The sequence below is a fragment of the Caretta caretta genome, chromosome 9, assembly GCF_965140235.1.
Source record: "Caretta caretta isolate rCarCar2 chromosome 9, rCarCar1.hap1, whole genome shotgun sequence".
NCBI lineage: Eukaryota > Metazoa > Chordata > Testudines > Cheloniidae > Caretta > Caretta caretta.
This window is the reverse complement of record NC_134214.1, coordinates 89,744,763-89,770,430: the sequence shown is the minus strand read 5'-3', so window position 1 is coordinate 89,770,430 and position 25,668 is coordinate 89,744,763. Positions and strand designations below refer to the sequence as shown.

The window sequence follows — 25,668 nt, the reverse complement described above, 5'->3', positions numbered from 1 at the left end:
AAGGTGTGTGAGCCACTTTCATGTATGGGACTATCCCTGTGCTCTGCAGTAAACAGAGCACTCACAAAATGGAGGGCTGGACAGCACTGGCTAGCACTAGGATCAGCGATGGCAGGTGCTTCTCCAGCTTTGCAAACTCACATTGGCCCTGGCCAGCAGCAACCCTATTCCTGGACTTCTCCTGCAGGGGCGGCCAACCAATGTTCCCTCTAATTTTTGACAGGCCATGTGCACAAAAAATTTCTTCTGCGCAAATTGTTGTGCTTCTGTGCAAATTTTTGTGCGTGTGGTGTTTTGCCGTGCGCGCGGGGTTTAGGATCCATGTGCGCGCGGACACGCGGACAGCTTAGAGGGAACAGTGCGGCCAACCGTGCCAAACTGTATTACTGGTTGTGATGAATGTGGAGGTGCTCGACAATGAACATTCATCTGCACTCCCAAAATGCGCAGGATTTCTGAGCGTAGGATGGCCACTCACGCATTCCTGGAATACTAGACATTCCAGTACTTCCAGAGACGGCGTGACCCCCACCCCACCTGTGTGACCTCACATAGTGCATGCAAGGTCATCACGCTAACGGGGATGGAGCAGTGCGCTCTTCGAAAAGGCATCCAATCCTGGACAAAACCACGTTTGGTTTTGTCTCAGTACTGGATGGGGGACAAATCACCCAAAAAGAGAGGGCTGTCTTGTTTAAAATTGGATGAGTGGCCTCCGGTTTGTTGGAATGTCAGAGAGAGCAGACAGTTTAATCACAGAGACGTGAGACCTGTGATGGCAAGCCACTATGGCTGAAGGCGTCTAGCTGCCAAACAACGGAGCAACCATCCCTGGAGTAGTATCTTAGGCCTGGTCTACACTGCAGGGTTAGGCTGACCTAAGCTGCCTGGCATCGACCTCGCTGTGGAAGTGTCTTCACTTAAATTTGGCTCCTGCCGACTTAAGTGCTTCCCTCTGCCGATATAGTAACACCACCTCCTCGTGCGGTTGATGTAATTAGGTCGATGTGGTGTCAGTTTAGACACTGCGTTGCTTACATCGACTGTTACTGGCTTTCAGGAGCCATCTCACTATGCCCCATGCTGAGAACACAATCAATACAAGCCCGTGTGGTTAGGACACACACTGTTGACACAAGGAGCCAAGTGTGCGCACACGCAAGCGATTTAATAATTGCAGTAGCTGGTATGCCAATGTAAGTTAGAGCGACATAATTTTGTGGTGTACACATGGCCTTAGATGCTCTGGCTGGGCCACTGGGAAAACCAGTCTGAAGCTAAGGGAAGTCTTCACACCTGGGCCCTGTAACAAAAGCCGTTGAGCAAGAGAATAATTGGATTCATCCACAGCCAAGGCAGGTGGGGCTTTGAGAAAAGGGTGTTCCCTGAAGGGAAAAATGTAGTCCAGGAGACAGTGACACACACAGACTCTCTGGAATCAAATCAATGACCAGGCTGGGGCCCACAACTCCTGGGCTTCCTAAAGTAATGAGCGTTACAGGACCAGAGCAAGCCCAGTTTAAGAAGGAACCCATCTAACGTACCTAGTAGTGAAGTGTAAGATTGGGTGACTAAACATGCATGCCAGCTGTTTGCTGTTTTGAAATCCTTTTCTTTAATGCTTTTTTCCATTCTCTAAGAAACCTGCTTGTTTTATGAAGGCTGTCAATCATGTTTCCCAAAGGAAGAAATGCAGGTGTCTAGTCAGGCCTGCATGGCAATAAGTGGGTGGTACCAGCGGGGTGTCGTACCCAGATTCCAGTCTAACAGTGGGAAATTCTCCTCCCCGAGACAGATAAGGGCATGAGGCCAACCACCTGGGTACACTCAGAGACACCAGCAACCCCATAACTGTGACACAAATTTTGCAGCACAGAGAGAGATCCACATTATAGTTCTGACTAAACCAGTCTCTACAAGTCAGGAGTGGTGGCAGTAACTTCCTTTGTACTCTTGAGTGGGGAACTGGGCCAAACTGACTAGCATCCTTTGGAGAGGATCACGTCCTAGAGGCTGGGTTCAGTTTTGCATTTAGTTTGAAGGAAGACTTCTAAGCAATGAGTGGGATTCACAAACCGCTATAGTTCCTACAGAGCAGTGGCTTCCAAATTGCTCTAAGGACCAATTTTTGGTGGTCTGCAAAGAGCTGGTTGTTCCCACAAAGCTAACCCTCTTTGTCTTTTTAACGTGATTGAGTGGACGACACAGCATAGGATACTTTAAATGCCTTTCCGCAGCTTAGTTTTCAGTGTAAGCGATTATTGTAATTGCCACGGGGCTGCGACACAGTTGTGGATGGGAGGGGAGTTGTGCATGAGACAGTCCTCCTGTGAAGAGATGGTCTACAGTATGCTACGAAAAAGTGTGAGAACCTGCTCGCCAGCCCCAGCAGCATGAGAGCATCCTGGAAAAGGCTTAAAGTGAATGTTCGGCAAGGTCCATGTTAGCCAAGGCACAAACCTCTATATCAGAGCTGGGATACTGAACTCATAGTTTCTCTTCTCATTTTAGCGGATATTAGGGGAACGTTGATGTATCACTTTGGATGGGCTAGCACCAGCAGGAGAGTGAATTTGTGGGGGGGGGTGGAGGGTGAGAAAACCTGGATTTGTGCTGGAAATGGCCCACCTGCTGATCACTTTAGATAAGCTATTACCAGCAGGACAGTGGGGTGGGAGGAGGTATTGTTTCATATTCTCTGTGTGTATATAAAGTCTGCTGCAGTTTCCACGGTACACATCTGATGAAGTGAGCTGTGGCTCACGAAAGCTCATGCTCAAATAAATTGGTTAGTCTCTAAGGTGCCACAAGTACTCCTTTTCTTTTTGCGAATACAGACTAACACGGCTGTTCCTCTGAAACCGTTGATGTATCTTGTTTCCCTGTCATTTACAGCTTCTCATATCTGTGGTTTGGATCCTTTTGTTACTGGATGAAAAATAAATCTCGTTTTATGCTACCCTGTTGGAGAGGTGCTTGAAAATAAAGCCATAAGGAATAAAGAGCGTGATAGACCCCCACCCTCAGATACACTGCATTAAAATACTTTTGCGTATGAAGCCTGAGAAGTTGATCATGTTTCAATTACAATCTGCCGCCCCACTTCCACCACCTACATTACTCAGTGACACTGCTCTATAAATATCTGATGGACATTTCACCTATCTTTTTTTTTTTTTTTCCTCTAAAGCATACCATTGTTTCCAGAAGGTTTTTCGGTTTTAATCACTCTTGGGCTGTCTGTTGGATTGGCATTCCCACTAGCCCCTGGTATAAATCATGCCACATCATTTGGCTTTAAAATAAATATTTAATCTGATTTTAGATTGATTGATAAATACAGTAAGGCCAAAAAAGAATTGTGCATCACCCCTCAGAAAAGTGACTTATTAAAAATGATTTCAAATACAGTATGATAGGAGCACAGGAAAGACATGGGGCTTGATCGTACAGCGTTCTGAGTACCCTGGCTCAGTCCAGCAAAGTACTCAAACATGCGCTTAACTTTAAGCACTTGAGTATTCCACTGAGTTTAAGGGGACAGTGCACATGCTTAAAGTTAAGCCTGTGCTTAAATATTTTCCTGGATTGGGCCAGAGTGCTCCCATGTGCTAATTTTTGCTTCTTAAAGACAGCCCAAAAGGGTTGTTTACATTTTTCTTTCTTGCTTGTTTTTTTTACCTTATAAATATCAGGGCTGACAACACTGGTTTCCCTTGGTTTTGCTGGAGGACTTGCTGGGGTTCTCCAAGGATGTACATTGTTATCTCTCAAACCTCAGCTGACAGGATGGGAGAAGGAAGATGTTCATTCTTTAACAAAGGCTTCCTTTCTCCAAAGAATTAGTCAGGCATTGGAGTTAAATGGATATAAGCAAAAGGAAAACATAATTTTGAAAAGCCTGATTAAAAATACCTTCCCTGCCCAACTTTCCCCTCTCATTGCTCTTGTGATATCATTTCACTATTTCTCCAAATACTGCAGTCTTTCAGGCTTCATAGGACCTGAATTTACAAGCAAGAAGTAACTTTTTGTGAAAATAATTATTTCAGGCCTTTCCTACATGACAAACAAGAAGGAAGAAAAAAAAAAGGCAGGGCACAAGCTCATTTCCCCCCTTTTTTGCAGGTGTCACCTGAGGTGCATAAAGTGCTTTGATATGTTGGAATATGAGGTGCTACTGGGAAATCTCTTGGCCATTACCCTGGTACCCTGCTTTCCTGAACATTAAGGGATGAGGAGGAGGAAGATGGCAGGGAGTTAACGTGTAGGTAGGTACAGTTATGTTGCGAATAGGTACAGTTATGGGCTCAGGAAGTTCCCACGTAAATACAGTTCTGTTCCAAGTTCCATCCTGACCTCTGACACCTTTTCACTTGCTCAAAACTTAAACTTTCTCAAAACAGCTCCTGTGGGGCTCATGTCTTCCATGCTTCAACTTAGCTTACTTTTTTTTTTTTTAAATTTCAAGAAGTTCAGTAGGGCAGATTGGAGTTATTCAGTGAAAGGAGTGGTCATTTCCCAAACATTCCTCAGATAAGCTGCATGCACACTGCTAACAACAGAAGAAACAACAGTGTTTCAAGTTCTGAGGATGGCAAGTGTGGAACATTCATGACAAACTTCTCTACGTTTTATCATGCATAATCACTCCTCATGCAAATCTAAACAGCTAAGGCAAAAATGAGTTACACCCAGCAAGGGACATAAAAGGGACTAAGACGACATTCTATAAATATATTCAGATAAAAAGGAAGACAAGGAAAGCGTAGGTCCTCTAGTTAGCAAGGAAAGACCGCTAATAACTGATGACATCATGGAGGCTGAGGTGTTTAATGCTTATTTTGCTTCAGTCTTCACTAAAAAGGTAAATTGTGACCAAATACATAGCACAATTAATATTAACAACAGAGGGGAAGGAATACAAGTCAAAGTAGGGAAAGAACAGGTTAAAAATATTTAGATAAGTTAGATGTATTCAAGTTGGCAGGACCTGATGAATTTCATCCTAGAGTACATAAGGAACTAGCTGAAGCAATCTCAGAACCGTTAGTGATTATCTTTGAGAACTCATGGAGGATGGATGAAGTCCCAGAGAAGGGCAAGTCATACCTATCTTTAAAAAGGGGAACAAACAGGACACAGGAAATTACACACCAGTCAGCCTAACTGGAAAGATGCTGGAACAAATTATTATAAAATCAATGTGTAAGCACCTAGAGGATAATAGGGTTATTAGTAATAACCAACATGGATTTGTCAAGAACTAATCATTACAAACCAACCTAATTTTCTTCGTTGACTGGGTTACTGGCCTAGTGGATAGGGGGATAACTGCAGACATCCTATAGCTTGATTTTACTAAAGCTTTTGACGTAGTTCCACTTGACATTCTCATAGGCAAACTAGGGAAATGGGTACTAGACGAAATTACTATAAGGTGAGTGCACAAGTGTTTGAAAGACCTTACTCAAAGAGTAGTTATCAATGGTTTACTGCCAAACTGGGAGGGTGTATCAAGTGGGCTCCTGCAGCGATCAAGTCCTGGATCTTGTACTATTCAATATTTTCATTAAGGACTTGGATAATGGAGTGGAAAGTACACTTATAAAATCTGCGGGTGACACCAAGCTGGGAGGGGTTGCAATCACTTTGGAGAACAGGATGAGAATTCAAAATGACCTTGACAAATTAAAGAACTGGTTTGAAATCAACAGGATGAAATTCAATAAGGACAAGTGTGCAGTATTTTATTTGGGAAGGAAAAAACAAACAAACGTACAGCGACAAAATGGGGAATAACTGGCTAGGCAGTAATAGTACTGAAAAGGATGGGGGGGGGGGTTATAGTGGGTAACAAACTAAATATGAGTCAATAATGTGATTCAGTTGAAAAGAAGGCTAATATTCTGGCGTCCTGTAACAGGGTTGGCTGCCTCCTGAGCTGCCCCTTGTGGCCAGAGGTCAGTCTGCAGTGCCCTGCCCTTTCTCCTCTTTCTTCAGTCCCCGGGTAATTCAAAGAATCCCCTCAAGGGGTCCCATTTATTTAGTCTCTAAGTGCACACTAGCCCTCCAGGCCCTCCCCTAGTTCAGTCTTTCTCTCCCGGTTGTCCAAAATAACACAAAGTCTTTGAAAACAGAACTCAAACTCTCACAGGCTTCATCCCAGTTTCAGCTGGGCACAGCCCTTCCTCTCTGAGGGTCGGTCGGTCTGTCTGCTTCCCAGTACCTCCTGCCTGGAGTTTGCCCTTCTCCACAAAAAGAAAAGGAGTACTTGTGGCACCTTAGAGCCTAACCAATTTATTTGAAGCTTTCGTGAGCTACAGCTCACTTCATCGGATGTGTTAGTCTCTAAGGTGCCACAAGTACTCCTTTTCTTTTTGCGAATACAGACTAACACGGCTGTAACTCTGAAACCCTTCTCCACAGGCTTTCGCAGCTGATGTCTTCCACTTGGTGACTCAGGGCCCTGCAGGAGCCTTCGACTACTCCCTTAAGTGTCTAAAGGCGTAGCTGCAGTTTCCTAAGCTTCTCCCCCTTCGCTGCAACTTCCTGATCCTTTTATACTGGAATCACCTGATTCCACTCACCTGGCTCATTCTGTAAAGACTTAGGCCCAGGCTCTCCAGTCCATGGACAAGCCACCCTGTTAATACATGTAACAGGAGTGTCATATGTAAGGCACCAGCAGAGCAGAAGTTTTGCCTAAGGAAGGACTGTGGGTTCCAGACTTAAAGAGTATTTTCGGGTTATCAGTAATACCATTGTGCTGGCTCTTTTTATTCAGGGTTTTTGGGCCAGATCCTCAGCTGGTAAGGTCAGGGCAGCTCTAATGACCTTAATGGAGCTACAGTGAATTATAGCAGTGGAATAGCTGGCCCTTTAAACTTAACTACAAATGAGACAAAGACATGGAAGTTCATTCGTTACTGTTCAACAAGTCTACAAAAATGTAAGGCTGACAAAGGCGGTACTTTAGTGCTAGGCAAACACATTCTAGCACTTTAAAAAGAAGGTTTATTACTATTGTTTTGTTAATTTTTAAAATAAATTAGCTATACAGATACTGAACTTACCATTTGTCTTTTGTTTTCTATCAAGTTTGATCCAATTATTCCAAGAAATGACCCAAAACCAAGCTGAAAAGCAACATATTGCAAATGTTTACATATGGAAGATACCCACCATAGTTAGCATACACACAGAGTAGGGTTAGACCCAGAAGCAACAAAAAAATGTATTTCAAACATTTAACCTTTCCTCTTTTTACAAGAGGCCCAAATTTAAAATCTCATGCAGCTGAAGACAACAAATGCTGGAATCATGTTCGTGGTGTGATGCCTCTAATTCTTCCTACCTGAATTGCTGAGTACACAATTTACACGGCAATAAAAATTACCTCAAGTATATAAAAATAAAAAAATATATAGAAACATTGTGAAAAATATAAAAACTAAAAATTAAAAATTAAAAATAAAAAAAACATTGGAAAACGGATGCAAGATGAGGATTTGTATTGCTGGTCTTCTTGGAAAAAAGTTGGCCCATGCACGCCCCCTCCAGCAAACATTTACGCACGCAAGTAACTTTATGTATGTGGAGCAGACCCATGGAAATCAACGGGACAATGCAATATATGTTTGCAAGACCTGGGCCTAAGACTGTGCCAAGGATCACCAAAATCTTAAATTAAACAATGAGATTGTTAGTCATTAGAAGTAAATTTTTGTATTTATTGCACTGACATTCATACTAGCACTCATTTAACTTCTTCCATTCCTGCCTCATTTAAAGGGGTGTCACGAGATGCTTTTGAGGACAATTAACAATAATCCTAAAGCAAACTATTAGAAAATAATCTCACTGCCCTCAGTCAGCATAATGTCTCAGTCAGACCCTGCTGTGCCTGTTTTATATAGTCTGTTTATTAACCTAATGATTGAATGCTATTGATCCTCTTATTAAATCTGAAAACCCAATTGATCAGCTGCTGTAGGTTTTGAGGATTTTGGTCTAGATGCTGGTAGCAGCTACCCAAGAAATAAAACAGGGAAGAGTGTCCCTGAATGACCACATTAGAATGATTCAAGGAACAGAGACAAGTAGCTTGTGATCCACATTTAGGTTCTGGAAAAGGAAAATTTGTTTTCTACAACCTATATTAATCGAAACGTCCATGAAATTTAGCCAACACAAAGTGAATGAAAACAGACGTTTGGATTTAAGTCCTTCCCTGCTTTGTTTGCAACCCAAATACTTCAGTATTATTGTGTAATGCAAAAGAAGCAGAAAGTGAAACTGACTGGTCTATTTTCATTGTCCAAACTGAGCAAAAAGGAGTCAAACAGCAAAACTCACAAATATCAAATTACACTTTTCAAATTATTTCAACATAGGAATCTACAGCACTGTTAGCAACAAAGCCATAGACAGCACTTTTCACCTGACAGCGTTTAAGCAGCAGGGCAAGGTGGTTTAGCAGGTATCTAGAGCAGATATTTAAGAAAACTTGCATGTGTCTGTACACAATTGATCTGACATACATTTAAAGAGAAATGTGCACTTGGCTGTAGAGAATAGCCACAGACCAAAAGGTGAAATGCAATAATAACTGAAACGGAAAAGTATGAATGAAACTTGTGCAGGTGCAGCAGTAACAGTGTCGATGGGTCTGTCCACCCAGTATAGCAGGGGTAGACAGAAAAATACTGTATTGGTATTTACCAGACTTCATTCGTCACCAAAGGGAAAGACAACTCAGTGAGCCTGAGTTGTCATGTTATACACTGGTGGCTACATTCAGAGAGGAAAAGAACAAAACAACCAAAGCTGTGTTAGTACTGTAAGAAAGAGATGGCATTTAGGGTGGCATTGGAATCTGCTGTCACATCAAAAGAGTACATAGCTTCCCGGAATGGCCTTTTACACTTACATTTGGATGTAATATGAAGACACCTCAGTAAGCATTGTGTGGCCTCCACAAAAACAGTCACATTTCCAAACCCAGCTGTCTTACAGATCAAGTCTCATGATATTTGGTGGTGCTTTTTCTTTTTAAACTCCCAGCTCCTGGACTCGTGTGATTACACGAGAATTTCAGCTTGCCTTAAACCAAACAAAAAGGTTTCTAGCCCTCAGTTGTGGAGAAAAGCTTGCAATTATGAAATCTGAAGTCTCTAAAACCCAAAGATAAATTTATAACTTTTGTTGTAAAAAATCTCATTGTTTTTAAGCCAAGCTTGTAATTTTTTGGGCCTGGTTCATGATTTCCGAACACATGGGGATGACAATCTTGCCTATACCCACCAAATACTCCCTTAAATATTTTTCACTCCAATTCTCCGCTCACATGTTAACTCGAACTTAAGGTACGAGAAGAAAAAACACACCAACAAAAAGTCTTATCCCCAAAACGTCATCATAAGAATCTGCTATCCAGAGCAATGTCATGCACAAGGTACATTGGCCAAAACAAGCAGGGTCCCTAGGAGGCATAACGGATCATGTAAAAAGGCAACTACTTAGCTAGTTTTGCTAAACAATAAAATTAACCCCAGATATCTTGATGTTGATTTGTGCATTTTATGAATAACTAATGGCACGAAAAGAATAAAGTGTCAAGTAATAATTTCTGTGATTTCCCATTTTGATGGTTTTCTTCTGGGACAGGGGTATCTGAAATGTAACCACCTGATCAGTGGGAGGATGGTTTTGAAAAGGAAATTCGGAAGCCTGCTCACTAAAATGCATTACAGGAAGGATAGTCCAGGACTTAAGGCACTCGCCTGGGACATAGGAGATCTGGATTCCATTCCTTGCTCCGCCACAGACCTTCCATGTGACCTTGGGCATTTCACTTAGCCTCCCTGTGCCTCAGTTCTCCATCTGTAAAATAGTTCCCTGCCTCACAGGGGTGTTGTGAGGATAAATACATTAAAAGATTGTAAGGTGCTCAGACACTGTAGTGATGGGGGTCAGATAAGGTGCTACAGTAGCAATAATGAGTATGATAGATTAGAGATTTGCTCTCAGTTTGTGCACCTATCTTATCCACCTGCCATGATTTAACTTCTCTTAGCACAAATAATTCGTATTTTATTAGAGTAGCAAGAAACAACTGCAAGCGCCAGGTATTTTTTTATTGTTTGGTTTTGTTTCTCAGAATTGGTCATACAACTTTTTACAGACATGCAACTTTTTGCAGGGGGTGAAGGGGTGTGAGGGCTCTGGTTGGGGGTGCAGGCCCGGGGGTGAGGCCCAGGATGAGGGGCTCAGGGCTGGAGTAGAGGGTTGGGATGCAGGGGTGTGAGGGCTCTGGCTGGTGGGGGGGGCAGGCTGGGAATGAGGGGCTCAGGGCTGGAGCAGAGAACTGGGGTGCTGGGGGTAAGGGCTCTGGGATGGGGCCGGGGATGAGGGGCTCAGGGCCGGAGTAGAGGGTTGAGGTGAAGGGGTGTAAGAGCTCCAGCTGGGGATGCGGGCTCTGGGATGGGGCCAGGGATGAGGGGCTCAGGGCTGGAGCAGAGGACTGGGGTGCAGGGGGTGAGGGCTCTGGGATGGGGCCGGGGATGAGGGGTTTGGGGTGCAGGAGGGTGCTCAGGGGCTACAGCGGGGAGAGAGGACTCCCCCCAGCTCTCTCTCCTCACAGCAGCAGCACCTGGGCTGGTCTCTCCCCGCCATGGCAGCTCTGGGGTTGGGGCTGCAGGATAGGCACCCCTACTCCAGCCCCAGAAAGTCTGGGCTGGGGGAGGGCTCCCCGGCCGCGGCGGGGGCCAGGCCAGTCTGGTTGTGGCTGAGGCAACATCACCGCAGCAGGTCTGGACGACCTGTCCACGGCTGGGTCTGGGCCACTCCGGCCACGCTTGGGGCCAGCCCTGGCCACACTGCAGCAGAGTTGGGGTTGGGGGAGGGGTGCCCCATGGCCCAGCAGGTTGGGATCCGGCAGCAGGGGCATCCCTCCCCCGGCTGTGGCAGGTCCCAGGGTGGGTTTCTTGAGCACCTGCACAGCCACGCAGCTCACAGGGAACTTAGGGGGCAACTGCAGATAGTTTTAAACACGACAGACGGAATCGGTCTTAGAAGGAGCCAGCATGGACCTTCTTGCCACACATGCCAATGTTATCTCAAAAATTAGGGCCTATGTGAACCCAGAAGCAATGGAAGAACTGCTGGTCAGCAAGAAGCAAGCAGGAGAAAAGGCCTCAGGGAAAAAGGGTGTTGTGAATCTTATCTAGATTAAGACTGAACATAAGGGTGAGCTGTCTCAAAGTGTTTTTTTTAGCTGAAGTCAGTAATTGGCCGTGACATCATACATTTGCAAAAAGAGTTATGAATTTGAGGGTTCTTTGTCAGACCCTACCTGATCATGCTGGAGCCTGCCAGAATGAGACGGTTTTCCCTGGGTCTGGCTGATTTGTAAGCATACTGATCATATGCTTATGAATACTTTGTTACTGTGTTCGGGGTAGAGCAATTGTATAAAATAACCATTTGGCCTTTGGACTTAAGAAAGGAATTTATCTCCCATATTAATATTTCCATTATTAAAAATTCCAACAAGGGGTCCCCCCTTCAGACACCTGACCATGATAAGGAGAAGAAAGAAGAGGACATGGGAGGATACGTTTGGTGAGAGCCTGCAAGCCAGGGCTGCATCAGACCGGGAGAGGGCCTGAGGGCCTGGAGGGTGAATATTGCAGAGAGAATGGACAGGGAAAGAGCAAACAGGAGAAAGCCCCAGAAGACACAGAGGGAGATGCACCAGGATATAATGGGGCTTCTCCGGCAGCATACACAGATGCTGTAGAGTCTTGATGACCTTCAGGTCCAACAATCAAGGGCTCACCTCCCTTTGCAGTCGTTGGAGAACTCGATTTGAGCATCTACCTACACATCCACCCCCCAACATTTCACATGGCATCATGGGCTGTTTCACATACATTGACCTGTGAGAGCTACGATTGCTATATGTGTAGCCAATAAGAACTGAATTGGACAGGAGTGTTCGTTCCTCTTGTGAAGTTCTGTTAATTTAATTCACAAGTTTTTATTGTATTTGCTTTTTAATTGCACGTTGGAATTTTGCACTGGTTTTGATATGCAATAAAATTTATTTTTTGGTAAATAATTCATTTTTATTACTTCACAGTATATGCTGCAGAATGCCAAGTGCTACTGAAAGCGCCCACTACTTGTTATTGTACAGGGCACCAGAACTCACAGGATCAGTGACAAACACCGAGTAATAATTATGAATATACAATAAGCACTGCAAAATTAATAGGTGCATTACCAGACAGGGTTATAGTCATAAATGTACACCAAGCACCACACAATTCCTAACAGCCCCCAGAACTGCAGGGCCAGACAGAGCACAGTTCACCGCAGCACATTACTGCAGCTGACTGTCAAAAAGCTCTTTCAAGGCCTCCTCAGCTGCATAGCTCCGCATTGAGCTCTAATAGCCCTGGTGTCTGGTTGTGCAAACTCAGTCTGGCCATGTGAACTCAGTCTGGCTGTGTGAATTCAGCTGCTCCACCTCGGCCCTCCACCCTGGCAGTAACTTTTACCCCTTTGCCTAACAGATAGTGGGCAGGATACAACATGAAGCTATAACCATTGGGATAGCTTTTTCATTGAGATCCAATCCAGTGAGTAAACAACGCCAGCACCCTTTCAATCTACATACATTCAACTGTCATTCTGCACCTGCTGAACTGGTAAGCGAATCTTTCCTTGGTGCTGTGAGGTGGCTGGTGTACGGCTTCATGTGCCAGGAGAGCAAGGGGTAGGCTGGGTTCCTCAGGATCACTATTGGCACTTCAACATCCCCAATGGTAATCTGCTGGTCAGGACAGAATGTCCCTGCTCACAGCTTTCTGAACAGCCTTGTGCTCTTAAAGATGCGAGTGTCTTCCCTGACCAGTCCACACTGATGTTGGTGAAGTATCCCTGATGATGAAGGCTAAGATTTTGTCACAAGCAAAAAAGAAAAATTCCCGGAAGCCGTGACCTGTCTGTGGCTTTTACTAAAAATATACCCAACAAAATGGGGATCTGCAGGTCCCCACACCACCTGAAGCAGGGCAGCTGCACAGGGGCTAGGAGTCGCATGCAGCCACTGGGGGTGGGGGGACACCACTGCTGCCGGGAGCTGCGGGGGTTCCCCCTGCCACCTGCAGCTGCTGGGAACTGTGGGGCTCCCCCCGCCACCCAGGTGCTCAAGATTCTGTGACCTCCGTGACTAACTCGTAGCCTTGCCGATGACCCACCAACCCTTGCATAGCCACAGAAAAGTAGCCCTTCCTGTTGATGTACTCTGTGGCAAAGTGGGCTGGTGCTAAAACAGACGGCAAGCATATCCCTATTGCCTCACCGCAGTTCGGGAACCCCACTGCTGCAAATCCATCCACTATGTCCTGCAGTTTAATGGCCCCCCATACTCGCATGGCAACAGCCCCCATTGTGGATTTACCAACTCCAAAACAATTTCCCACTGACTAGTAGCAATCCAGCACTGCCAGCTTTCGCTGAGTTACCGTCACTCACTTCTTAACTGTCAGTGCAGCTGTCATTCTGGTGTCCCTGTGCTGGAGGGCTGGGGTGAGCTCGGCACACAGATCCAGGAATGTGGCCTTTTGCATCTGAAAGTTCTGCAGCTACAGTTTGTCATCCCGAACCTGCCTTACGATGCAATCCCACCAGTCAGTGCTTGTTTCTTGGGCACAGACACAACACTCAGCTGTCTGCAACTGCTCCATGAATGCTGCCAATAACCTTTAATTGTTTTTTTCTGTGTCCCACAGCAAACTGTCCCTCCACAAAATCATCATGTCCCCCACTGCTCCGCTTCTTCCTCTGGCTCTGCAAATATCAGGGGATCGTTTGTCCTGTTGATGACAGTAGTGCAGAGCTGTGGAGGCTCCATGAGTCTGTCAGAGATGGCAGACAGTGAGAAGTGCCACGCAGGTTTGTGAGATTTAAAAAAAAGGCGCAAAAATGATGGGATAAGGATGGCATTTTGGAATGGAGACAGTTGCACGATGGAAACATGACCCCTTGTTCCCAGTCACCTCTGTGCGAGTTGTTTCTGTCCCACAATGCATCACCAAAATTTCCCAAAAGATAGTGAACCAGATCATAGCAAGTTGCACACTGGGATGCCTACCCATGGTGCACTGCACTGTACATTCACACAAGCACTCCTGGTGAGTACGCGCAGTGTCCACTCAAGGAGCCAAGTGTGCGCATGCATGGGCAATATCCTAACTGCGGCAACCAGAGTTTGTAGTGTAGACACGTCCTCAGACTCTCCTCCCAAATTCTAATCCATTTTCAAACACTAATTGTAGTATGTAACTATAACGGTGGAGACACACCACCACGGAGCCTCCTGCTGGTCGTGCTGGGAATTAGCTCTCTTGGACCACCAGGGTGCCTTTTACTAGGGGTTTCTCACTCGCCTTTACTTCCACTTCCTCCACCACTTCCTGGACTTGCGTTGCTCCTGGACCGCGGCATCCTCTTTGGGACATGCCCCTCTGGCTGTGCCCCAGCCCACTGCCTCCCCCGTTTCAGGGGACAGGCCGTCCTCAGGCCCTCTACTTGCCTCAGCAGCCAACTGCAGTTTCTAGTCTAGCCCCTGGCTTCAGGGGCAAACCGCAGTCTGGATTTAGGCCACTCTCCTCATTGGCAAGTAGGGAAAAAAGGGGAGGGGGGGACCCAATCCCACCCGGCCCAGGGACTCTATAGCTGGCAGCCACTTACTGCTCCTCCTCCTATTCCCTCTGCCTACTTTCCCTGGGCCACTTCCCCTATTGCCCTACCACCTTCCCTGCCCTTGCTTCAGTCTGGCCATGGTCAGCCAAGAGCATCCCTACTTCTCCAGTGCTCCTCTGCAGACAGTTCTTCCGCCTTGCCCTCCAGGGAGAGACTGCCTTTGCTCTGTTGAGCAGCCCTTTATATATAGGCTGCTCCAGCAAGCCTTCTCTTGATTGGCTCTCCCAGTGAGCCCTTTCGTGACTGGCTGGGTTCTGTGCAGCCTCTCCAAAACTGCCTTAACCCTTCTCCTGCCTGTGTGGGGCACGCGCCCCACCACAGTAATCTATCATTTAAATCAGCTTCTGTACCAGATGACTGGAGGATAGCTAATGTGATGCCAATTTTTTAAAAAAGATTCCAGAGGCAGTCCCAGCAATTACAGGCCAGTAAGCCTGACTTCAGTTCCAGGCAAATTGGTTGAAACTATAGTAAAGAACGGATTTATCAGACACAGAGATGAACATGATTTGTTGGGAAAGAGTCAACATGGTTTTTGTAAAGGGAAATCATGCCTCACCAATCCACTAGAATTCTTTGAGAGGGTCAACAAGCATGTGGATATGGGGGATCCAAAGGATATTGTGTACTTAAATTTTCAGAAAGCCTTTACAAGGTCCCTCACCAAAGGCTCTTAAGCAAAGTAAGATGTCATGGAATAAGAGGGAAGGTTCTCTCATGGATCAGTAACTGGTTAAAAGATAGCAAACAAAGAATAGGAATAAACCATCATTTTTCAGAGTGGAGAAAGGTAAATAATGGCGTCCCCCAGGAGTCTGTACTGGGACCAGTATTGTTCAACATATTCATAAATGATCTGGAAAAAGGGGTAAACAGTGAGGTGGCAAAATTTTCAAATAATATAAAACTAAGGCTAGTTTCAGGATAGTTAAGTCCAAAGCAGACTGCAAAAAGTTACAAAGGGATCTCACAAAACTGAGTGACTGGGTAACAAAATGGCAGCTGAAATTCAATGCTGATAAATACAAAGTAATGCACATTGGAAACCATAATTCCAACTATACATATAAAATGATGGGGTCTAAATTAGCTGTTACTACTTAAGAAAGATCTTGGAGTCCCTGTGGATAGTTCTCTGAAAACATCCACTCAATGTGCAGCGGCAGTCAAAAAAGCGAACAGAATGTTGAGAATCATTAGGAAAGCGATAGATAATAAAACAGAAATTCATAGTTCCTCTATATAAATCAATGGTACGCCCACATATTGAATATTGTGTGCAAATCTAGTCACCTCATCTCATATATTGGATATATATTGGAATTGGAAATATATAATATATATATATTTATAATATAGTATAGATATATTGGAATTGGAAAAGGTCCAAAAAAGGGCAACAAAAATTATTAAGGGTATGGAACAGCTTTCATATAAGGAGAGATTAATAAGACTGGGACTTTTCAACTTGGGAAAGAGATGACTAAGGGGAGATATGATAGAGGTCTACAAAATCATGACAGGTGTGGAGAAAGTAAATAAGGAAGTGTTATTTACTCCTTCTCATAACACAGGAAGTAGGGGTCACCAAATAAAATTAATAATCAGAAGGTTTAAAACAAACAAAAGGAAGTATTTCTTCACACAACGCACAGCCAGAGGATTTTGTGAAGGCCAAGACTATAACAGCATTCAAAAAAGAACTAGATAATTTATGGAGGATGGGTCCATCAACGGCTATTAGCCAAGATGGGCAGGGATGCAAAACTATGCTCTGAAGTGTCCCTAACCTCGGTTTGCCAAAAACTGGGACTGGACGACCGGGGATGGATCACTTGGTGATTATCTGTTCTGTTCATTCTCTCTGAAGCACCTGGCATTGGCCACTGTCGGAACAGGATACCGGGCTAGATGGACCATTAGTCTGACCCAGTATGGCCATTCTTATGTTCTTAATTTCAGACATACTGAAGTCTCACTGAAGCCAATGAGGCTTAAGCACATGCATAAATGCTGTGTTGAACCAGGGCCTATAAACATAAACGCAGTTATAATGGGTGGCTGTGCTTTACTTTTCACATCTGAAGTTATGTCAATAATAGCACTTTTACCAGTAGATCTCCAAGTGTTTTACAAAGGAGTAGCATTATCCCCACTTTACACGTGGGAAAGCTGAGGCGCAGAGAGCAGAAGCGTCTTGCCCAAGGTCACCAAGCAGGCCAGTGGCAGAGCTGGGAACAGAGCCCAGGTTTGCTGAGTCCCAGGCCAGTGCTCCATCCAACAGGCCACACTGCCTTCTGTGAATGCACAAATTAGGCATTCCCAGCAAATAAACCACAGAGCCCTCAGTGTCACAAAGGTTAGGCATCCCACACTACAGCATGACTGTATGTTGTGTTACCTATATCTCCAAGGCCGGATCCTCAGCTTGTGTAAACAGGCAGGGAAGTCAATGGAGCTATGTCGAGTTATGCCAGCTGAGGATCTGGCCCCAGTTCCTTCTGTTTCCCATGTTAACAGTAAAAAGCAACCCAGGGTACATTTTTATTGAAATTCCCACAAGAAGAACAAAAGCCCAAGGAAGTAATCACTTGATTCAGACAAACATCAATTTAACACAGTTCTTCATCAGCCACCTTGGTAAACTCTGTTTGCACAGAACAGACAAAATAAAGGAAAGAAAGAAATGAGTACTAAGCCAATCAGTTATTAGAAACACTGTCAGCACTGTAGAATAGTGTAAAATCTATTATTACAAACTTCAAACAAAACGTAGGACTCCACACAAATTAACTAAGTAGGTGAGAGATAGCATATAAATGAGTTTTCTTTTAAACAAGACACTGCATTCAGGACGCCTGGGTTCCTACTCAGAACTGTTACAGTTCTCCTGCATGACCTAAAACAAATCACTTAACCTCCTTATGCTTCCGTTGCCAATCTATAAAATGGGTATTACTTACTCATAGACTATAGAGCACTTTGAGATTACTGGATGAAAAGTGCTAAGTATTATTAATATGTCTGTGTTTAACGATGACTTCCTACAGAAACAATTCTACCTTTGATCTTTGCACAGATCTCCCAGGGAAATCAATGGGACTAAGAATAGAATGTGACCGAATGAGTCCCTTATGGAAAAAATATCCAAACAGAGCCAAAAACTCGCCTGTTTTCAGAAAAAAACTAATTGTTAACTCAATGGATTAGGGTTTTCGTCTTCTGCCATAACAAGGGCATTGAATAATCTGCACTTCGGCATGTTCTATTGCAATTCAAATGTGTGAACAAGACTTTCCCAGGGTGCTACAATCAGAACGAAGCCATTCCTCTGGAGCTATAGAAGCTAGCTTCTTTGGGAAATCTCATAGCATGTGCATACCTTCCAGCAGTCTCTTTGAAGGAGTAAAGAGAAACTCCAGAGCGTTGTGAAACATTGGCTATTTTAAGTATGTACTGGATAACGCAGCAACAGATTACAATGTTCTCATGTGCAGAAAGGTATGTGAGGTCACTGCACATTTCCATCCAGCTGATTAACAAACTAACAGGCAGGGATGCAATCTGAATAGTCAGGTGGCCCTGCCTGCTACGCTGAGTATGTTAATTAAATCAGTGCCCTCAAGAATCTGAGTGCCAATGGGAACAGTGAAGGGTTTTGTTTTTTTTGCTGATGGAGACACTTTTTCATTGGAGGTACAAACTCTATTGAGATTAACAACACTCCTCATATAGTCCAGACAGCTGTAAAAAGGTAACAACTTTCAATCGCTAGCAATCAGCTCTGGCTTCCAACCAGAGAACTTCAAAGTGTTTAGGCTCCAAAATCATATTCCCATCACTAAATAAATGTTTACGCTTTATGAATGACTTTCAAGAGGTCTGTAATAGGATCTTATTTTCCCATTTTAATTTTAAAATAGAAATTGGCATGCTAACAGTTTTGACATGGATCAATCCCTTGTCAGCTTGTAAAACGAAGAAATCTAGCACTAATTTCTTTCCGCTTCTTCAACTGTTCCTAGTTTTTTCCAGTCTGGGGCTGTGACCCTGTAAACAACTTTGAATGTAACTTTATATACGATTACACACATGAGCTCAGCGGAACTAATGTTTTGGGCCTTGATTTCCCAGCTGTTTTTGGCATCTCTCTCTTACCCCACACTGGATGAATCAGACTTATGCAAACTAAAAATGTTTTACAACAAACCATATGTCAGCCAAAAATCACATTTATCTGGAGGATTTGGAGCTGTGTAGATCAACATATCATTATTGCGCAAGCCTAGATTGGAGAAGACCGCAATTTGACTGGATGGGATTTTCACATGGACATGAGTTGGAATGTGCAAAACAATAATACATAATAAATGGCAATAAAGTAGCTGAGCAGACGTTAGTATTTAGGAGAGGGTCACCCTTTTATAACATTTGCAACATTACAAACGACTTTGTAGGCAATAAGTTTTCTAGACCTACCTACGAGTTCTATACTTACAATAACCCCAGGGTAATAACCTCCAACAGTCACATTTTGGGTTCTTGTTGTAGCAGCTAGGCCCACCGTAAGAATTAATACTGACACAATGAGGAGAGTCACAGTTACGTAGAGGGAATTTCTTTTTCTTCTATTGAATGACCCTAAAAACACACATACACAATAGAATTCGCTAATTCCATCTGGGAACAGCAACCATTTCCCGAAGTCCCCCTCCCACCGCCTAGGGTGACCAGATAGCAAGTGTGAAAAATCAGGACGGGGGTGACAGGTAATAGGAGCCCATATAAAGCCCCAAATATCGGGACTGTCCCAATAAAATCAGGACATCTGGTCACCCTCCCACCACCACATGCTGTCAAAGCTTGATTTTCTCTCTGACAATGTAATATTCAGCTCTTTTTTATTTCCGTCAGCCATTTCTCGCTTTAGCTGAATATATAAACCACTGTAGGTCTGGAATTAAGTTATATCTCTCACTGTTTGGATATATAGCGATGGATCTCAGCTGGTGTAAATCTCCATAGCTCATTTGCCATCAATGGATTTATGCTGATTTACACCAGATCTAGCCCTTAATGTCTGTGACAATTAATATTATTTTATTACTAGTACATGTATTAAATAAATTATTATTTAGTCTATTTGCTTTTGTTAAATTAAACAGCCACCATCCACTTTAAAAGTGAAGGATTTAAAAGGTGATCTCATCACATGATAATAAATACAGGTATCCACAATCTTCTATGTAAATGGGCATTAATAACAACCATTTTTCCTCATCCCAGGTCATAAATATTAAACTATAACTAAGCTGCAGGTATTTTTAGATGCTGTTTGTAAAATGAATTTGTGGATTATTAAAATGTATATAAACTGCCTATAAATCCTTAGATTATGGACTAGATTTTTTAAAAATAAGTTTAAATATGTATAGGGTGCCTGAAAGAGTGTAAATATAAAGTAATGATTCCTTTGCCAGCCTTGAAAACCAGTTGTGATGTTCAAACACCATTTTAACCCTACTTATTCAATGTATATTTTGCAAAGTTTAAATCACTTTGCTGATCAATCCTTCTAATTAAATTTTATAAATTATGTAAACATAGCTGAGTACAAGTCGAGTCCAGCCAGCAGGATAACATATTTCCAAAGGTTCCCCTGCCTGGCTTTCTAGATCACAAGTGCTCTTGGGAGCTGTCGGGGTGATTCTAAATCCAAGTTATGTGAAGTCTGTGGTTCTTAGAATCACCCAAACAGCAACTTCTAAACATTCTAAGGGCTTCCCCAATAGTCTCCATCTGGTATTATAAAGAACCAGCCCAGAGGAACTGCTAACTCTGCTGGGAGAAGAAAGGACCAGCCTAACAGAGGAGAATCCCACACTCAAAGCTCCCTATACAGAGACAGAGAAGTGCTGGTCCAGACACACCCCCCTCCCCCACTTTAAATACAGTGAAACCTATACAGCAATCAGCCTTATGAGACAGCCTTCTGTCTTGAGGCCATATTCCCCAGGCACACCAGATGTAATCCCAATTAGCTTTTCTTCCTGGTTTATACAAAGATTTTGTATTGATATATAACGATGTAGGTTAGGGGTATGATTTGTTAGCTAAATAGTTACATTGGTACAACCCTTACTATGGATGCAGTTTTATCAATATAAAGGTGCCTTTTAACAGTACAGTTTATTCCCCTTCCCATACAAGAATACCAGTAAAAAACTCCCTTATACTAGGAAAACTGCATGCACACAAGATGGATTGTACTGCTTTAACTCTACCTATACAGTGAAAGTGGAACACCTTGTGTTTGTAGACAAGCCCTTAAGAAGGCCACCTCCATTAAGAAACCAGTTTTCTGTAGGTCTCTCAAATGGTCACTGACCAGTACATTGCATTTCACTGTGTATTACAGAAACTCTTTAAGGTTCCCTCCTCCCTCCCTACACACAGTGACATCAGGGCAGCCTGATCAGCGTCCCATTGCATCAGATGACATCGCCGTACCACACACTTCAGCATCTTGTTGAACAGCCACTGGGATCACAATTTTGTAACCTCTACTTGTGCAAGTATTTCTGACTCCCACTGATTTCATTGGGACTGCATACGTAAATCAGGTTTACTCATGTGAGTAAGGGTTGCAGGATCAAGGAATAATACCTTGTTACCCAGGGAGGTGGTGGAATCTCCTTCCCTAGAAATTTTTAAGGTCAGACTTGACAAAGCCCTGGCTGGGATGATTTAGTCGGGGATCGGTCCTGCTTTGAGCAGGGGGTTGCACTAGATGACCTCCTGAGGTCCCTTCCAACCCTGATATTCTATGATTCTATACCAGTAATATTCCGGTTCCAGGCTGATTGAATTAACTTTAGCTGCAGACGTCATGGTCAGTTATCATGCACAGCGACAGCCAGCCAGCTACAAATATTTGGCTCTTAGCTCTGCATACCACTGACCAGTTAACTTTTCCTGTAGTTTCACCATTCCACGCACTGGCATCCCTCCCTCCTTCCCGCCCCCCCCGGAGCCATCAACTTCAGCAAAGTCCTTTAACTTTTTAAAAGCAGTCTGAAAGTGCCACGCACTAGGGAAAAAAGTTTCTACATACCGTACATTTCAGAACTAACACAATTTGTCACTGTGGTAGGGGGATGAGTTCCGCTCCAGGGTGGATGCTCATTCCTCCTTTGTTTACATTATTGATTTGTTTACTATTTCTGATATCCTATGAAAAAAGGCCTTGAAAGATTGGCAAAAACTCAGGGGAATAACGCCTCATGAGATAACAGCATGAGACTGGGGAGAGCATCTCTAGTACAAGTGCTTACCCACGCTAACGTTAACAAACAAAGAACAGGTACAAAACTGCTTCAATAAAAAAAAAAAAGATTTCAAACAGCTTCCCCTAAAGCCATTTCCTTCAAAGATAGTCAAAGTGGCTCCTAATATCCAGGCCAGATCTTATCACCAGGCCCTGGCTTTTATTGGCTACAGGATGAATTAGTGTGCATGTGTATAGATGGCTAAGTATTTTTCTGTTTTGTATTTTGCTAAATGTGTCAAATAAATTAACAATGCAAAATATGCCCTGCTAAAGCATTTCAAATCTGTTGACTCTTAAGGAGAACATTTTCTTTGTATTTACTGCCTGACAAATACTAAAATGTAGCTTTCCCTAATGCTCCATTGTTTGTATTTTATTTATTAAATCCCAATTTAATTATTTTTATAAATTTACATTCCAGATGGATACCTCAAATTCTCAAAGACTTACAGGTTTAACTTAGCCAAATGGGCAGAGCTTGTGGAAAGAAAAGTAAAAAATGCCATCAACTCTTTTATAAAAGAATAACTTAAATTAGTCCTGCATTTTGTCTCATACAGAGTTGCTGTATTAACCAACTTTAATCAACGGTTAATACACAAGCTAGCCTGAATGTAAACTTAAAGTGGTTTAATATATAAAATAGCACGCAAGTGGGTTTGAATGCCTGCTTAATTGTTTTGGGAAGGAGAAAGGAGGAGATAGAGATCAGTGCTGTTTGTGTTGTACGTTTTGCTAACGTATTTAAAATACGTCTGTCCTTCAAAAAGATAATTCATTTTAAACCTTAGGAGTCCTGATATTCACAACTCTTTAATATATAACACATATCCCCACTGGAAGAAACAAGCTAACACCAGTTTCTTAGGTCACTTTTAAAAGTTTAGGGTAGTTTATCTTTATTTGTATTGTCATGTGTATATCATTCGACCATTGACTAAAAGATAAAATGATTATCAGAAGTGGAGAAGATGGTACACAATGAGCACATATTTAACACTTATTCCTTGGTCATTAAGCCTTTTTACCATTCATTTCCTTTATTTAGAATTGTACTAGTGGTTTTGTGCAATTATTTAATTGAACATACTTAGATTTGTGATCACCGCATTAAAGTATATCTTCCTCTAAAACAAGAAAGAGGCATGAAAAATATATTTATTTGTCATGATTCTCATAAGGATAAATTAAATAGATTTAAAAAATCTCTTTCAAAATAGCCAAACAGCCCCATGAAAGCATATGGCCAAAAGTGATACCTAGGGGGAGGCGGGACGTCTAGTGTGGGCCAGCTCACTGGACGAAAAGGGGACGGAAAAAGGAAGGGTATGACATCTAAAGGTATTGTTATTATCTGGCTCAGGCTCACAATATCTCTAGCACAAGCTACTTTTACCGCTGTAAGACATTCTCACCCACCTTGTACCCTGAGCTGTGACTTCTGCACAAACACCCTTTCAAACAAACCTTGCACAAAACAAGGCGCTCTACATGCATCCGACAAAGTGGGTATTCACCCACGAAAGCTTATGCCCCAATATGTCTGTTAGTCTATAAGGTGCCACAGGGCTCTTTGCCTCTTGCACAAAACAATGTTTATACATTCAGTGGCTCCCAAGAACAAGTCTACAGCATTCCCCATCACTGCAGAACCTGACCCAGAATTAGCGCTTCATTAAAGCATAAAGCAAGAGCAGGTAGTGTTCGTGATACATAAAAAGGCTGAAAAACACATTAGCTTCCTGCTCCGCACCAAATTAGGGAGATAAGGGGGAAAGCGCTTGGAGAGAGGCTATGAATTCTGCAACATTTCCTGAAACATGCTGCTCCAATTGCAAACGGGAAGCTACCTAACCATATAGTGTTTGTTGTAAACCTGCATTGTCCTGTGTTAGACACCATATTCAACGGAAAATGGATTTCAGAGCCATGCTTGAGAACCAAATGATTAAACTTGCTCTTAAAAATGTGCAGATTTTTTAAAAATCCTCTGTGGGCACTACCAATGGGCAGGAGGGATGGACGGCCAGCGCCAGCGTAAAGAGAAGCCACTGCTCGCCAAAGCTTTGCAAAATGTGGCCAGTAACAAGAAGTTTAGAAGCCCCACCGAGGCAAGCCTGGAGAAAAGGATGATTTGAACCACTTGCTGCCTGCTCATGCCGCCACTGGTGTGGCTGTGCAAGGGGCCGGAGGCTTGGGCCCCTGGACTGGCTCGTTCACAGAAGCGTCAGCGAAACGCCAGCCACAGACGGAATCTCCGTTCCCAGGCCGGATCGCATCGCAAGGCGAGGGAACCCCGCCGACTGCCAGCGATTTGCACCGCGCAGCAGGCCCCACGCCTCTCTCTCGGCATCAACCCGATTCCCTGGCAGGAGCGGGGCCTTGCCGGTGTAAACGGGGGAGGGGGGGCCGCTGCGGGGAGCTGAGCGACCCGCCTTTCGCCCGGCTGCCATCGGACCTGCCCGCTTCCCCCAGAGCGCCAGGCGCCCGGGCAGAGCAACCAGGGCGCCGCCGGCCCGGCCAGGGGACCCGCCAGCCGGCCCCGGGGCAGGGGGAGCGGGGCTGGACGTGCCCTCCCCGGGGCGGGCAGCGGGCGAGGGGCAGGGGGCTGCCTGCAATCCCGCCGCGCCCCGAGCCCCCGGCACTGCCCGCTGCAGCGCCCGGCCCGGCGGGGGGCACTTACCCGCGGAGTCAGGCAGGGGGACGGCGCTGGAGCGCTGCGGAGTCAGGGACTGGCGCATGCTGCCGGCTGCCGCTGCGCTGCCCAGCCGGGCCCCGGGGGCGAGCGAGCGCCTAGGAGGCAGGAGCGCGGCGCCGCCTCCTCCCCGGCCCTCTGCGCCCAGCCGCGGCCGCGTCCCCCAGCGCAGCCCGCCTGGCCATGCCCGGGGCAGCTGCTCGGGAGGCGGCCGCTGGCGCCTGCGCAAGGCTTCCCCTGCCCAGCTCGGCGGGGATCCTGCGCCCCACCACAGGAGGAGGGCCCGGGGGTGCCAGCCCGGCGGGCAGCCAGTGTCTCTTTCCCCCCCCCACCCGGCCCCAGCAGCATCCGGGGGCTTGCGGGGCTTCAGCAAAGGTCCCGATCGGGTGGGTGAGTGCGGGAGAAGGGGGGCAGCCAGAGAACCATTAACAAGCCCAGTAACAGCAATGGCTAGTTCCTGCTAAATCAGTGCAGGGCCACCTGGCCGCGATGCCCAGTGGCCTCTGCACGGAGCCCGGCCGTCACAGATCCCATCCCGTTCGCTGGGACAGGTTGTTTCCAAAGCGTTCTTCCATTTGCAGGTCATCGTTGCACGGTTCAGCCCTGCTGATCCCCAGAGTTCTGGGGTGTTCCGTTCTGGCTCCAGCCAGCGCTGCGGACGGGCCAGTTGCAAAGCGGGGCTCCAGGGCTGGGTCCTCATGCTGCAGCTCACACCCATGTGGTTTAGGGGCATTGGCGAGATCTGAGGTTTTTTTAAACTCATTGCAGAGATGAGAGAAACATGTGGTGTTCAACTCCCGGTACTTTCTTCCCCAAAGTTCAGGGTACTTGCCCTGTTTCCCGTTTTTCTACATGTCTGAGCTCCTGG

The 25,668-nt window shown here is 44.8% G+C and overlaps 1 protein-coding gene across 6 annotated transcripts in view; it reads right to left on the bottom strand.

Moving 5' to 3' along the window:
* The window catches only part of TMEM255A (transmembrane protein 255A), a 58,259-nt gene extending 33,226 nt beyond the window's left edge, over positions 1–25,033 (bottom strand). For 4 of the 6 annotated variants that reach the window (XR_012670009.1, XR_012670010.1, XR_012670011.1 and 1 more), the window contains exons 1-3: positions 24,789–25,025; positions 19,274–19,416; positions 7,077–7,139 (exon numbers count right to left, since the gene is read on the bottom strand). Coding sequence is in view for 3 of the 6 variants with exons in the window: in XM_048865437.2 (XP_048721394.1) it covers positions 7,077–7,139; positions 19,274–19,416; positions 24,789–24,846 (264 nt within the window). In the remaining 3 variants the exon portion in view is untranslated. Of the gene's footprint in view, positions 1–7,076; positions 7,140–19,273; positions 19,417–24,788 lie in introns of all 6 variants that reach the window. The other 2 variants (XM_048865439.2, XM_048865440.2) reach the window with 2 other exon arrangements.
* Positions 25,034–25,668: the final 635 nt, after the last annotated feature.